Source organism: Amphibalanus amphitrite, unplaced genomic scaffold (genome assembly GCF_019059575.1).
Source record: "Amphibalanus amphitrite isolate SeventyFive unplaced genomic scaffold, NRLGWU_Aamphi_draft 000097F_arrow, whole genome shotgun sequence".
NCBI lineage: Eukaryota > Metazoa > Arthropoda > Thecostraca > Balanomorpha > Balanidae > Amphibalanus > Amphibalanus amphitrite.
The window spans coordinates 369,305-385,450 of NW_024881592.1; the positions used below are offsets into that span (position 1 = coordinate 369,305).

At 50.2% G+C, this 16,146-nt stretch overlaps 2 protein-coding genes across 2 annotated transcripts in view; one reads left to right on the forward strand and one right to left on the reverse strand.

The window, feature by feature from the left end:
* The window catches only part of LOC122380402, an 81,989-nt gene extending 78,833 nt beyond the window's left edge, over window positions 1-3,156 (forward strand). The window contains exons 4-5 of the mRNA XM_043363555.1: window positions 19-149; window positions 2,246-3,156. Coding sequence (XP_043219490.1) covers window positions 19-149; window positions 2,246-2,768 — 654 coding nt within the window. The 3' untranslated portion in view covers window positions 2,769-3,156. The remainder of the gene's footprint in view (window positions 1-18; window positions 150-2,245) is intronic.
* On the reverse strand, window positions 3,146-13,453 carry LOC122380409. Its single transcript, XM_043363562.1, has 3 exons — window positions 13,208-13,453; window positions 12,502-12,726; window positions 3,146-3,660 (listed from the first exon to the last, which is right to left on the reverse strand). Exons 1-3 carry the CDS (start codon window positions 13,451-13,453, stop codon window positions 3,535-3,537), a joined length of 597 nt encoding a protein of 198 aa, XP_043219497.1. The 3' UTR covers window positions 3,146-3,534.
* Between the last annotated feature and the right edge of the window lie 2,693 nt (window positions 13,454-16,146).

Sequence of the window (16,146 nt, forward strand, 5' to 3'; positions counted from 1 at the left end):
GCGGGCGCCTGTCGGCAGGTTTTGTTGGTGTCGGCTACGGTAGGCGGCGAGGACAGCGGATCATTGTCCCAGATGGAGACTGCACTATCCAGTCAGCGTTCCCGACCAACGCATCGGCAGAGGCATCGGCACGGGAGCAGCCACCTCAGGTCAGTGCGCCGCCAGCCGACCCTTGCTCACTGACCCAGTGCAGCTACCCGGTACAAGTGATTGGTGATTGGTGTATTTATCACAATGCTTGGGTAACTATTGGTATTTGGTAATATGCGCTATATGCGTTGGCAGTGGTGTCATCCTTTTATGTTGCTTAGGTATAATATCATTTGTTTGCTTATTTCTGAACGGTACATTCTGCATATTTTTGTCCTCTGAATAAAAAACAAAGCCAACACAACCACGATACCCATAGGTCATACTTAATGAAAAAATCACACATATCAAATAAAGCTTGAATTATTGCTCAGCTGATAGCGATGCATAATGCATGTTGTTTACTAAATACTATCCCTGTTCACGAATTAATATTGCTAGCCGGAATTGCACTGCACGTCCAGATTCCCAAACCTGTCATTCAGTCGGCTATTCTGTTTCTCAATGGGAAACTGCACGATTTACGATCGACCTATAGACGTGATTACATAGCCGAGATTGTTGTGGGTACCTATGTGAGGTCAAGCTCACCATTCACGTCAAAAAGTCAAATGGGGTCCGGTATAGGTACAAATACATAGCTCTACTACATGTATCGATACGGCTTGCAGTTGGCATCCTTGTCCCTTTTCCGATGTGTCTTGCTGCATTGTGCATCGGCGCAGTCGCGGTTTCCGGAAACAATCGTGCCGGGGGTCCTCCGGGTCCTTGTGTGTGGGTGAGGGTGGGGGAGGGGGAGGGGTAGCTCCATCCCCCCCCCCCACCGACATCATTTGCGCGGCGCTAACATCCCCGCAGAGTGCGCTGCGGCCGCCCGGTCCCCCCGGTCGCAAACAAATAGCCTGTACGGGCGGAAAGCCGACGATCCTGCGTGATGGGTCATAGCGTACGGCGGGGGTCGTGACCTTACCGATACATGGCAACACCACTGTCGGTCGTGTACCTTGGGAGAGGTGCTGGGAGCTCCAGCGGCGCCGGGGGACAAACAGTCAACAGGTATCATCTAGCTGTGACCTTTTGCTCTGGAGATTCCGCGTACCCATCAACACCACCGAGCGGCGCCGCATGGGGACAGTCATTTGTCAGCGCAAAGGTTCCGGTTCCAATTAATAGGCTTTAGATACAACGGGGCTTAGTGGTCTTACTGTTGTCAGGCTAGGCATGACAGATGCCGCAGAAGGCATGAATCTGGTCATACATGAGAGACGACGATGGGAGTGCATTCATTATAGGTTGCGGAGTCTCTATGATTATTCATAAGTGCTTAGTTGCCGCAACATCATGTCAAATATTCTGCATAATTTTAACACCGGATTAGCTAATAGGGTTGTAAATGTTTGCACAGTGAATGATAATGTGTAATGTGTAGACATGATAATGTGGAAATCCAAGTTTATGCCTCCCTAAGTGGAGTCATTCATTTTGAGAGGAAACTAATGAGTGTGTTATCATTACATATTGTATGTTAATGAGCATAATTAATTGCAGGAAAGACAGTTTAGGCTAGTACATAAACAAGGTCAATCTGGCGAAAGTGATCGTTTTGTGTCCAATGGATTAGAAGTTTTGATTATAACTACACCTCTTATTTCCCAAACGTCAAATCATAAAACATAACTACATCTTCCAATTATCCCATCCGGTTCATATAAGTTGTGATACCTTCTAAGCATTAGCGATGTATATCATGAATCAAGTGGAAACGCTGCTGAAACCATGCAAGGGTTACACCCTTCGCCGACGACCGTCTGTGTGTGTCTACCCGCTGGCTGGGCTACAGAGTCTGACCTCTCGTCTATTCGAGTCTGATCACCAACTATGTTTCAACTATGTTAATTCGATTCTGACCCCCAGTATATACTGAGTCTGACCTGCCGTCTGTTCAGAGTGTGTTCGAGTCTTACCTCCATGCTGTTACCGAGTTTGCCGCCCGCTTGTTGTTCGAGTCTGACCTCCGGTCTGTTCGAGTGTGCTCAAGTCTGACCTCCTGTATGTACCGAGTCTGACCTCCCGTATGCACCGAGCCTAACCTCTGGTCTGTTTGTGTCTGAGCTCCCGTATGTACCGACTCTGACCTGCCGTCTGCTCTCGACAGGCACAGTCGCCGCCGGAGCCCACAGCTGCCTGTCTCTGCTCCGCTCCAGCTCCCCAGCGACCTCCAGGAGTCGGGCGAGCGCATCGAGCTCGAGCACGGCCGTCGCCGCTACGCCGAGCCTTCGGGTGACTTCTCCGTCTGCTGCCCGGCGGTGGAGGAGCGCACCAGCCCCAAGGCGGGCACGCGGCGCGACGGCAGCCTGGCGCTGCTCTACGCCAGCGACGAGTTCAAGCAGGTGTTCTTTGAACGCTCGTGTGACACTCGGGGCCCGCAGCCGCTGCCGCGCCGCCGCCACCGGTGCGCGCAGGAGTACTCGTACTCGTACGCAGTACTGGACATCAGTGGCAACAAAGTATTGGACCTTATCCGAATACGGAGTGGGTGTCGGTGTGAGGTGAAACGCCGCTCAAACCGGCGCCGGAAGAAGCGGAGGCGAGACCGCAACAAGCGGGCAGAGATCCGCCGCAAACGGCGACGCCAGCGAGGGTCGCAATCTCAGACGAACGCTCGCAACGCGTCATAGCTTTATAATAATTATGTGATGGTGTTTGGCTGCAAGGCGTGTCTGACATGTGAATAACAAGTATCTCGGCCACGTGAGTGATTTCTGAGTGCCGACGGCGGCGGCTGGACACTGTATGACGCTGTGGCTCGGCGCGCCAACTCATGTTGATGCGAGGTCTGAGCAAATGGTTCCTATGCGTGCTCTGTGCCACTGCCACTGCGGCAGTTGCTGTGCGCGCCGCGCCGGCGGCCGGCCGGCCGTCACCTCAGGGTGCGCGCTCGCGCCGACGCTGCTCCGGCGCCGGGGCTGCTAAGGCGTTGTGCCATGCGCCGCCACGACGCTGGTGTATCACCTACTCGGTGGTCTGCCTGGCCTCGACTGAAAACACTACATGATTTCCTCATGATTCTGTGTAATGCCCAGAGAAAACGTGCGCGTGCTGTACACGGTACAGTTCGTTATGCAGCCACACAAACACAACAATAGTACACCAACCTTACGGCAGCCAGCAGCTAAACGCATTGACAATAACTCGTTCAGTTTACCAACTAACTAGTCTAATGATGGCAAATCTGCAAAGGGTTATGACCAAACACACACAACTTGAGCTGCCTCACACACATCAGCGCAACCCGTGACGAATACCTAAACGAACAACCCTCCCTTCCGCAGCATTCAAGCTCCAATTTTATCCACACCGAGGTGCAAACTGCTGTCATAGCATGCACTAGCTACTAAATAAGTCGCCACATCGCTTTAGCATCGCTCCGCACAACTCGGGTGTTTAGAATATCCTCTGGATGGTACAGCAGCCGTTGTTGAGGTTGTTGAGCGAGATGTTCATGCCGTTCAGGTCGGTGCCGCCATTGGTGATCGAGTACGTGCTCGGGAACGTCAGCGAGTACATCATCTGTCGGAGGGGGCAGAGGCCGTCACGTCACAGCACTGCACGAGGACGTCACGTCTCAGCACCGCGAAGACGTCACGTCACGTATGGTTAGGGGTCTGAGAACGCGGTACTTTCTGAACCGAGGGGTGGGAAATGGGATCATGATCACGAATGGGAAGGTTCATTTTCGGGTCAACAACAACGCTGTCAAGTTTAGATCTGCAGCGGTCTTAGGTCTTAGGTCTTAGGCAGCGGTCTTCATACTCGACTTAAGCGCATATCAACCAGCTGTAAAACCATGCAACATTCAGCTATGAAGATAGGCATCAGTCGCCATGCTAAATAAGCCATTGATATTCGTATACAAACTGCAAGGCACGATATAGGACGATACGTTTCAGATGGTCATCACAAAATAGGCACACACCTAATCGCATGACGCATCTTCAGAACTTGGTGCATTTCGTTAAAACCATAAATTTATATAAAATTTTAGTTTAACATATTTGAGCATTTGGTTAGGACTGCTCTGAAAAAAAAACTCGATGTTAGCCGTTCTGTTGAGAGACCTTGCTTTTCTTTCTTATTGTTTGTCCAGTTATATGTCGCGAACGGAGATAAGCATTAAATCGTATTTTTTGCTCACAAGTGGGACTTGGCCGCATACAATATGAGGTTCTCATTGAAAAACTATGCTCATTATGATAATTAGCGCAGAGCATTTCATTGGTTCTATAGCGGTGAGATGGGGGAGGGGGACGAATTCGATTCGCGCCAGAGGGCGGTGGTCAGATCGCCATACATCAGGACGCGGGGACATTTTTATGCCTGATGGCATTCGAAAGAACGCCAAATAATTATGAATTAAGTACTCTTTTAATTTTATCGGTCAGGCTAAGGGTCAGGTCGCCAGAGCCCGAAGGTCATGAAAGGTGAAATTTTCCCGATTTAGACATTCTGGTTCAATTTGGTCCATACAGAGGCTCTCGTCAAAGAGCAACATTGTCGTATGAAAACTATGATAGCTATCTTGTAGCTTTTCCACCAATGTGTTCTAGATTTGACCTAGGATGATTTGTCTTACATGGGACAAAAAAATGACGTGATTGTTGATTTTTTGTTATAACTTTCGACACAAATCTTGTGTGACAATTATTTTGCTTGTGTATCGTGTTTCTCTCGTCAAAACGCGTGAAGCGAACACAATTTTGACTTTGAAAGATCGTTAACAAATTTGACCAAAAGGTAATGTCACCACCTGATCAAAAGAAGCAATGTTGCATGCGCTCCGTATCGATGACCTGAGCATATCCAATTTGTTTCCATTTCTCTGTTGCACAATGCACATCTATATCAAAAGTTATTGCCGAAACCCTCCGGTGATCTCTCATTACCTTCGATGACCAGAGAAAGATGTAAATATTTACATCCACTGTTTTTGTCTGTTGCGTTTGATGTGATATTTCAGATCAGTGGGTATATTATGGCCAAAGACCTCTTCCCATCTCGAAAGTGAGAGGGCATTCGTTAAAATAGCAGAGGACAATATGTGAATGAAAAGCCTTGTGAAAACCTATCATAATCAACCATCATCGCTAATGACCATCTGCTTTTTCCATCGGAAAACCTACTTCTTTTGCTTTGTTACTCTTACGTTATTTCCCAAGCACTTTCGGAGCATGTGAATGCATTAACATATGTGAATAGAAGTAGTGGGTACTGCCAGGTGAGGTATATGACAACATGGTCACTGCATTCGTTTGCATCCTATTGTCATTGTGCAATGACGCCTTGTCTGTAATCCTACCACAACTGATTGTCATGTGAAAAATCACGCCCGTTTCGTGATAATCCAATTAGTAATGATTTATTGTGGGCTCCACCCCGATTCCCGACTCAGACACTATCGGCAGAATGCTAATATTATCCAGCATTGTCTTGCCAGTTTGTTTATGAGAGTTCAGCCACTGAATATCTCACTGAATGTCAAGTACAAATTGCTAATAAAACGGGTTTGAAATAAGGAGTGTCGTAAAACTGATGAAAACTAGCTTGGTGAAAACTAAAAGCTAAGAAGTTCAAATAATTTAAAGTATTTCTTAATTTTTTACACTTGGCAGAAGGATGCAATTGTCAAGTAAATGTTGAAAGTTAGCAAGCAGCCATGAGAGGCACTAAACTGCTGTTTGATAGATAATCGTTATTCCTAAATGTAGTAACACCCGACGTGTCGCTTATTCGCTACATCTGAGGTCACTTATTAGGTACTATATTCATTAGTAGTCATTACAAATTTTGCTGCGGATTTGGATGACAGAAAGCGAAACGTGGCGCCATTGATATGTAGTATGCAATTGTAAATTTGTAATGTGCAATTAACGGCAAGTTAATAAGAAGTAGAACCAATCACGTAAAAGCCGATCTGCGGGGCGAAACTAAGGCCACAGGCGAAACGTTTCAAATGCTTTGCTTCTTACGAACGGCAAATTAACTATTGTGCTCCGCAACAATATTATCGGCAGGTTATCATTGAATTGCATTGATTTGATACCTAACAGTTTTGCTAGAGTTATTAGGTTCAGCGTTATGAAAGGTAATTATACATTCAATATAGCATTTAGAAGTCTGGAAAAAAGTAAGTTTTAAATGCGAAAGGGACGAATAAACGAATGAATCAGAATTACATTTGTGTGGTATTTTGTTTGGTTTGGAGCTGTAAAGTATTCCTTTACGTAATTGTCGCTACTGCGCCATTATCGCGAGTTTGGTGGCCGACGCTGAATATGGTAACCGAACTCGACGCCATATTGTTCTGTACTGTGTTGAGCAGTCTCGAAATAGACGCCTGAAGGGGAGCACGCTGCCTATTGTTGGAGAGGACCGGGAAGTTACTGCGAAGGACACGCCTACCGGGAGCTGAAACACGAAACATGGTGCCGAAACCCCCATCAAGGTTTGATTATGCCATACCAGGTAAATGGAGGGATTGGCGTGCGGAATATATGATGTACCACCGGCTCTCAAAAGTGGATAAGGAAGATGGGGACTTTCAAGTTAGCTCACTGTTGTACTGCATGGGTATGCCTGAGTCTAACCACATCTTTGAAATGTTTGCTTTGTCTCAAGAAGATGCGAAGAAGTTTGCAACTGTTCTGGCTCGGTTTGATGAATATTTCGAGCCTTGTAAGAATGTGATTCATGAAAGGGCAGTCTTCCATGATAGATCCCAGAGGCCAGGAGAATCGGTATCAGAATTTTTGAGAGCATTGCATGTGCTGGCACGATTGTGTAACTTCTCTGATCAAGAGGGCATGATACGAGACAGATTTGTCATGGGATTAGCCGACAGAGAAGTTACCGAACAATTGATGCAAATGGAACAATGTACTCTCTCGCAGGCTGTGCAGATCGCTGGAAGGCGTGAGATGGTGAGAGGTCAGCTGAATCGGCAACCACAGCAGCAACCACAGCAGCAGCAGCAGCCAGTGGAGGTGAAGCTGGACAAGCTGGACTACAGGCGGCAGAAGCGTGAACAGCCCAGACATCAGAGCCGACAGCCTCCCAGGGATTCTGCGAACTGCAGCTTCTGCGGAGGACATCACAGCAAAGGCAAGAAATACTGCCCAGCTAGTAACAAGGTCTGTTCGAAATGTGGAAGGAACAATCATTTTGCTAAGGTTTGCAAATCACCAGAAGTACAGGAACTTGTTCATGACATACAAGAAGATACTCTGTTTCTGGGTCATGTAGACGCTGAGCGGTCACCGTGGATCGTACACTTGAAACTGTGTGGGAAAAGGTTCCGTTTAAGATAGATACAGGAGCTGATGTCACTGTAATCAGTAAGGACGCTTACTCAAAGATGTCTTGGAAGCCTGCGCTGCAGCCCGTGAAGCAAAACCTGACTGGTCCAGGGGGTTCTGTGTCATGCTGTGGCTCGTTCAGGACTCAGGTCAGGTTTAAGAATGAGTTTCATCAGCTGCATGTGTATGTTGTTGATGGTCTGGACAGAAACCTGCTAAGTCGTGAGATGGCCGTGCAGATGAGGATGGTGTGTCGCATTGATGATGTTCTGCCAGAAGGCCCTGCGGAGGAGGAGCCCCTGGGCACGATGGTCGGTGAACCAGTCCGGATCCATCTCCGAGAGGACGCCCAGCCCTACTCTGTGAGCTCCGCAAGGCGCATCGCGTTGCCGCTCCTGCCAGCGGTCAAAAGGGAAGTACAGCGCATGCTCGATAGCGACATAATTGAACCTGTTACCACTCCATCAGATTGGTGCGCCCCAATTGTGCCTGTAGTCAAGAAAGGTTCAGGGGATGGTGGAGAACCGAAAGTAAGGTTGTGTATAGATTTTAAGAAACTGAACCATGCCATTAAACGTGAGACATACCAGCTTCCCACTGTTGATGAGCTGATACCGAGGCTTGCGGGAGCCAAGATGTTCAGTGTGCTTGATGCTTCAAGTGGATTTTGGCAACTCCCTCTCCACAAGGATAGCCGCCACCTGACGTGCTTCATAACGCCCTTCGGCAGGTTCCGCATGAAGCGCCTACCTTTTGGCATTTCCATAGCCCCGGAGGTGTACCAGAGGAGGATGAACCTGCTGCTGGAAGGCATCGAAGGAGTCGCCTGCTACATGGATGACGTCCTCGTGTTCGGAGCTTCTGAGGAGGAGCATGACAAGAACCTGAAACAAGTTCTCAAGAGGATGAAATCGGAGGGACTGACCCTGAACCAGAGCAAGTGCCACCTGAGACAGAAGAGGTTGAAGTACCTGGGACACATCGTCAGTGAAGATGGCGTAGAAGTTGATCCCGCAAAGGTAGCAGCAATCCAGGCTCTGAAGAGACCATCGAACGTGAAGGAGGTGAAGCAGTTGCTGGGCATGGTGAACTACTTGGGCCGCTTCATCCCTCAGCTTGCAGAGACACTTCGACCCCTCAACGATCTTCTGCGGAGGGATCACCACTGGACCTGGGATGTTCCGCAGGAGCAAGCACTGGAGGCGGTGAAGAGACTCGTGTCGGAGGCCCCCGTGCTAGCCATCTTTGACCCTAACCTACCCACTGTCCTGGCAGCTGACGCCAGTAGCTATGGTATGGGTGGGGCACTGTTTCAGGATCATGGTGATGCCGGACTTCGACCTATAGCATTCTGTTCTCGTACCCTGTCCTCATGTGAGCAACATTATGCACAGATCGAAAAGGAATGTCTTGCTATTACCCATGCATGTGAGAAGTTCCACCGATATGTTCATGGGTTGAGAAAGTTTACTGTTCTTACGGATCACAAGCCTCTGATCCCACTCCTTAATTCGAAGGACATCGATCTGGCTCCGGTTCGCTGTCAGCGGATGCTGCTTCGACTGATGCGGTATGGGTTTGTTGCTGAGCACTGCCCGGGGAAGCAGATGGTGGTGTCTGACCTGTTGTCTCGACAGCCCTTGGACGTTGACTCAGGAGACACCCGCCACGAGGAGCCTGGTGATCTAGAAGAGGAGGTCCAGCTGTACGTTGACGCCGTGGTGTCCGGTGTCCTGGAGGACGCCAAGCTGGAAGAGGTCAAGTCAGCTCAGGAAGGCGATCCAGTGCTGAGGAAGGTAGCAGAGGTCACGGAGAAGGGATGGCCGGCTACAGCTACTGAACCAGAGGTGGAGAAGTTTCGAAGCCTTCAAGACAGCCTGTCCGTGGTGAGCGGAGTGCTGTGCTACGGATCCAGAATCCTGATTCCAGAGTCAATGAAGCGGGACGTGCTGAAGCGGATCCATGCTGGTCACATCGGTTTGAACAAGAGCCGACAGGTGGCCAGGGAGAGTGTGTTCTGGCCGAGGTTGAGCGAGGACCTGAAGAACTTCATCGAAGGATGCGACTTCTGCCAGGCTCAACGACCCAGACAGCGGAGTGAGCCACTGATTCCGACACCCTTGCCGGAGAGTCCCTGGAGGAAACTCGGAGCTGATATTCTGGAGCACAAGGGAAAGTCGTACCTTGTGATTGTTGACTACTATTCCAGGTATCCTGAGATCCTGCAACTATCGTCAATTACAAGCGAACAAGTTATCCTGAAAATGCAGTCTGTCTTTGCGCGATTTGGATTGCCCTGCGAGCTGGTTACTGATGGAGGGACGCAGTTTACCAGTGCGCCTTTCCAGGAGTTTTCCAGGGAGTGTGGCTTTGTCCACACGGTGACCAGTCCGCATTTCCCGCAGGCTAATGGGGAAGCGGAACGAGCGGTCCGCACTGCGAAGCACCTGTTGAAGCAGCCTGATCCCTGGATGGCTCTTCTCGCCTACAGAGCAGCACCTCTGCACACTCTGGGTCTCAGCCCTGCCGAGCTGTTGATGGGGCGGAAGCTGCGGACGACCGTCCCGATGCTACCGCAGAAGTTTCGGCGACCGGACGATGAGGTCAGGCGAGCCGACGAGAGGCTCAAGATGAAAGGTAAGAAGAATTTTGATAAGAGAAAGGGAACAAAAGTGCTGCCTGACTTGATGCCTGGTGATAAAGTAAGAGTAAGGACTGATCAAGAGAAGGGGTGGAGCTCACCGATGACCGTTGCTTCAAAGGAAAGTTGTCGTTCGTACTGGATCTCGGATGGTCAGGGACAGTGGAGGAGAAACCGTCGTCATCTTTTGGGTCCGTTACCCATCGCCTGTACTGACGTCGCCGACACCCCGCAGATCGCCTCTGGCGAAGTCCGAGCCCCGAGATCAGCAGTCCTGCCCAGCGGTACGTCTAACCGGCCCGGCGATGACTCGGCAGACCGTCCCGGTGAAGGTTCGGCGACGGCAGACCGACCCGGCGAAGGCTCGGCGACGGCAGACCGGCCCGGTGAAGGTTCGGCGACGGCAGACCGACCCGGCGAAGGCTCGGCGGACCGGCCCGGCGAAGGAACGCCGGGAGCAGCGTCCCGGTCCGGTGACGAGCGGGGCCGAGTTACCCGTTCCGGGAGAGTTGTGAGGCCGCCGAGGCGGATGGATCTGTGAGGCGTTTGTCTGTGATCTCAAACTTGTTTAAAGGGGGGAGATGTGTGGTATTTTGTTTGGTTTGGAGCTGTAAAGTATTCCTTTACGTAATTGTCGCTACTGCGCCATTATCGCGAGTTTGGTGGCCGACGCTGAATATGGTAACCGAACTCGACGCCATATTGTTCTGTACTGTGTTGAGCAGTCTCGAAATAGACGCCTGAAGGGGAGCACGCTGCCTATTGTTGGAGAGGACCGGGAAGTTACTGCGAAGGACACGCCTACCGGGAGCTGAAACACGAAACAACATTATTTTAAGTTCAGAATTTACTGATTCAGCATTTAATACAAGTTTCTGAATACCCGGTATTGTCATTAAGACGTTTAACCCTCTCCGGACATATTGGTTTTCTACATACGCGCCGGCCGAGGGGGGGGGGGGGCGGGTACGACCCCCCCTCGCCGTTTCGCCCCTGGTGGAGCTAGCGCGTCGCGGAAAAACGAGCGTGTGCGCCGTTACGAGACGCAGAGATTGGTACCCAATTTTAAGGTCCTAGGTCAACTGGTGACCTCTGAGGTCAGGTCAAGTGCCCCAAGGTACGATTCAGTTTTTGGTGAATAACTTCGCAAAAAAACGGCCGCAGAGAAGCGATTATGGCAGCATCGTGTTCGCCTCGCTCAGGCGCGTCGAATGATATGCTTTTTGTCCGGGTCAGGTCAACTTGGGGTGTTGACCTCAGGTCAAGGTCAGGTCAGCACCCCCAGGTCACGAAGTTGGTCGAAAGAGGTCATGTCGCATATCATTCGATTCAGCAGGTCTTCCTGAGTCCATTGGTGGCTTTCCCGACTCGCTAGCTCAATTTGATCAAGAGTTATTGACGAAAAACTAATATGACCTTGATGACGTCATAAATGACGTCACGCAAGGTCAACATTGCAAAAGTGACGCATCTAACCTTGCAAGGAGTGCATCAAATCACGGTTCTGTGTGCTTGAGATAGTTGGAGATCGTTCCCGGCGCCAGAATAGCAGTTTTCATTTTTTTCCCATTGACTTATAACGGTGAGGTCACGAAAATGACCTGACCTCATACGACTTTTAGGAAAAATCCGTGATATACAAGTTGTGAGACTCATGATGGATACGAAATCCTGCAAATTTCATTTCCCTGTGACATCTCCTCTGGCAGTGAGGGCGTTGCGAAGTTGCGACATCTGAAGACCGTGCAGAGGTTCACTTATGACGTCATAGGTCAGTGACCTGACCTGACCCAAAAATGCGATTGGTGTCAAAAGATCCGGCTTGAATCAAAGGTCAGGTATGCCAAGTTTGAGCTCTCTATCGCCAGCGTGTTTGGAGCTATCGCGAAAAAACCCTATGGGGGGCGGCACCCGCCCCACCCCCCTCGGCCGGCGAGGCTCTCCGGACCTATCGCTTTTTTTTTGTCTAGCGCCTCGGCCGATTGGGGAGGGGATTTGATAGAAACCCCTTGTCGTTTCGTCCCTAATTGAGCTAGAGCTTCACGGAAAAAACTTGTGTATGCGTCGTTAAGAGACGGAGCCACTGGCAACCAATTTTACAGTCTTGACTCTTGTGTTATCCGGTGACATCAAATGTCAGCTAAAATGCGCCAAGGCACGGGTTCGGTTTTAGGTGAAGAGAGCTTATGATGCACTTGTTCAGACACTTTGCATTTGCAAATTACATTGACAGCTCATCGCCACTCCAGTCTCAAGTCAGGTGATTCTCTAAAACTGTGTCACTAACGGTTACCCTTTGCTCACCGGCATCTCAATAAATTCACACACGCGGGTACAGAGACACCATTTGTACCCAGAGCCCTCCAAAACAGCAACAGCCCCCCCCCCACCTCCCACCCCTCCCTCCCTCCGTCTCACCTCACTAAGATCAAATGTGCCACTGGAGGCCAGCGTTTCGAGCGAGTCCATGGCACAGTTCTCGTCCCCTCCTGGCTTCAGGAAGAGAGGCGTGGTCGTGTCAGTTACCAGGTCACCGAAGGCGTTGCCCTGAAGCATGACGGGTTCTCCGTCCCTCTGGGTCAGCACAAAGTACTCGTTGGCCTGTGCTGAGTTGAATTGGGCCGTGTAGCAGATCGCCATTCGCTGTGAAAATGAGAGGGAGGTCAGGTCGCGGTGAACGGTGGAACGAATGTCAGAGGGTGGATAGACACAGATGTTGTCTAAAACGCGATGTAATTTTTCGCACTATGCAAACTTGACAGACAGTGTATGGACGGGCGTAGTGTGTCACAAAAAAGGGGTACCTATATTGCGGCTGATTGACCAGGCACTAACTGCAATATGAAAGCAGACTTCAGCGTGGAGCATCCGAGCGGCAAAATGGCCTGTTTATGAGCCACAGTAATGTACTGTCCTCACCACCGCATCGCTGTTCTCTTATGAGCTCTGATGCGCACTAGACTTGAGAACCCTCAGGTCAACTAGAGAACCCTCAACCCTCAGGCCTCTACAAAGTGCGGACCCACCAGTGCAGTGCTGCCGCCAGAGCGCTCTATGCGTGGACCCACCAGCAGGTACTGTCACCTGAACGCCCCCGCGCGGACCCACCAGAGCTGCCACCTACCGGCGCCACTGTGGTCGTCGTCGTAGTCGTCGTTGTTGTCGTTGTCGTTGTTGCTGCTAAATTAAACAGGCTGACGTTACTTGACGCTAACTTATAACTGTTGAGCATTCCTGCTGTGAGCAGAAACGCGCCTCCGAACATGAAGAGCGAGAAGAACTTGTAGCGCTGCGACACGACGTACGGCAGCAGCAGCGCCACCTTCTTCACTCCCAGAGGAGTGGTCACCGTGATGGGAAGCAGTGTCATGTCGCAGTCGACGCCGCGCACCAGCACTCACAGGAAAATGCTCGCGAACGCATCTGCCGCGCGCTTAAATCCGTAGTTCTTGTGGTGTAGTGCACCGGTGCGATGGTAAAAAGAGGGCTACGGTAGCAGGCAGGGCGACGTAACGGCCGGGGGTCACGAGTGTGGGATTCACCGGTCACGACTCGCTAAGTCAACCGGAAGATCGTTAAAACTGTTTGAGGTGGTATGGTATGCACAGTTTTTGTCGCTGACAATCTGCGACGAGCTGTACGCACGCGGCACGATGATGGCGAGATTCCATGCTTAGCTCCTACGTCGTTTATGCAGAATCTCGGAAACCTTTTGTTTGTTTGTTTTGTTGGGTTAGGCCCTTTCGGTCCATTAAGACCATTTCAGAGCCGGGAGGATGATAGGATATAGGGGGAGACATTGGTCTGGGCAGGCACCCTAGTGAGTCGCCGGGGCTGAGCCCGTCCAGAGGACAGGCCACCCAGCCCCAAGGCACTCACTGCACCCGGCTACGGGGTGCGCTCCCTCGGGAGCAGCGGTGCCGCTCCAAGGGAGCAGCCCGCATGAGATAAAGATGCCTGTCCAGCCCGGAGGGGGTTGCGGCGTGGGGGAGAAGGATTTCAGTTTCCTGAGGATAGAAGCATGGAACGGTGCTCGGAAACCGTTCCATCCTGATTCTTGAAGTTCCCGTGGTCGGTGGCGGTCCTGCCAACTGGAGGGAGGCGTCCAGCAACAGGTGGCTCCATCTGCCTGACCGCGCCGGTGACCGCCAGGTGACGCTGCGGGTCGATCGTGACTCTTCGGAGCGGTCCCCGTCCGCAGGGTCACGAGCGGAACGGGCGCCAGCAGCGATTATAAGCTAATGTTGCAGGCGGTGCTTCGTGGTCCTGTGATGAGACGCCAAGGAGACCAACAACAGCAGGCTTGCTTACTATGCAGGGGCGTTATTGTAGCAACACCAATCGGTTTTCTACATTCGCTCCCAGCGAATCGGGAGAGGTCTGGTGAATCATCCGCCGTTTAGCCCCTAATTATTACGTTGCATTACGTTAACTTGACCGGCATCGCGTTTCTCGCGTCGAGATGCGTCGAATGAACAATAAGATAACCTGAAAAGGTCAGTCTCCAAATTTGACCTCAAGTTCATTGAAAAGGTCATGCTGCATATCAGTCGATTTGTATTGTTTAGCTGAACGCAACAAAGGTATTTTGATCAGCCAAACATGTTTTTATCTAGAGCTATTGTAAAAAAGCTGCCGGAGACGTTTCACGACCTGAGATGACCTCAGGGTCATAAAGAGGGATCACGGGTGCAAGTTTTCGATTCAGTGTGTCATGTTTACCTGCATCCCGATCTTCAATTGTTTATTAGTTTTGGTCCAATAGAAGAGCAGAGGTCAGTTTTACCAACAACAACAAAAATAGCCGCCTGCCGGATTTTTTTTTTGCCTTAAGACCGTTTCACATACGGAGCGTAAACGGTAAAGCCCTATCCGGCATCCGCTTACGTGTCCATCGCGCTTAACCCGCGCCCGGCTGGGGGTCCTGGATTTCCACGCCCTGCTGGGGGGGGGGGGGGTGTCTGAACACCCGCCCTTCTAACTCGGCTCCTGGGCCACGTAGCGATACGCGGAAGGCGGCGTTCGAAAGAGCGTCAAAAATAATGACGAAATCACTTCGGTCAATTTTTTGGTCAGGTCAAAGGTCAGGTCACCAGAGGTCATTGAAGGCAAAATTTCGCCGATTTCCAGGTCGAATGTCAACAATTTCCAAGATGCCAACGCATAACTCGGGAACCAATAGAGCTACAGCGCAGCAGAAAAGCGCATTCGATAGCCTTATTAACGCCCTTTCTGAATAAATCTCTCAGATTTGACCTAACGTCAACGGTTTTGCCTGCAGGGGGCAAAAACTGCAAAAATAGCCGATTTTTTCGGAAACAGTTTTTCTGCAATAACTTTTGACCCAAGCCTTGCACGAGCTTACTTTTACCGGCATCGTGTTCCTCTCGTCAAGACGCATCGAATGAACTATAACTTGACCTTGAAAGGTCAACTTGAAAATTTGACCTCAGGTCAAGGTCATGACCTGACCTGAAAGGGTCATGTTGCATATCAGTCGATCCGTATCGTCGAGCTGAACACATCTAAGGCGTTTTCATCGCTCTAGCATGCCTCTATCAAAAGTTATTTGCGAAAAACTGTTAGATACCATTCGTGACCTAAGGTGACCTCAGGGCATAAACAGGGGTCACGGACACCATTTTCATGTTCAGTGTGTCAAAATTACTTGTAATTCAGTGTTTGGGAGTGTTTATAATGTCTTTCGTCCAAAAGAGGCGCATTTCAATTTTCTCCCATTGACTTATAATGGGGAGGTCGCAAAATTGACCTGACCTTAGGTCATCGATATCAAAATTCTGAGATATAAATTTTGTACGTGCTATTGCTCTTAGCAATCGCTGAAAGTTTCAAAGCGATCGGTCACTCGGTGTAGCTATGACAGGCATTGAAACTTTTTATGAGGTGAGGTCACTTCAAGTGACCTGGTGACCTGACCTTGAACGACCTTGGTCTGAATTTTTACAACGTGTGTAGAATTGATGTATGATAAGGTGTACCAAAAACGGCGGCGCTCCGCGCCGCCGTTTTTGAGATATTTGCGAAAAACCACAAGGGGGGGGG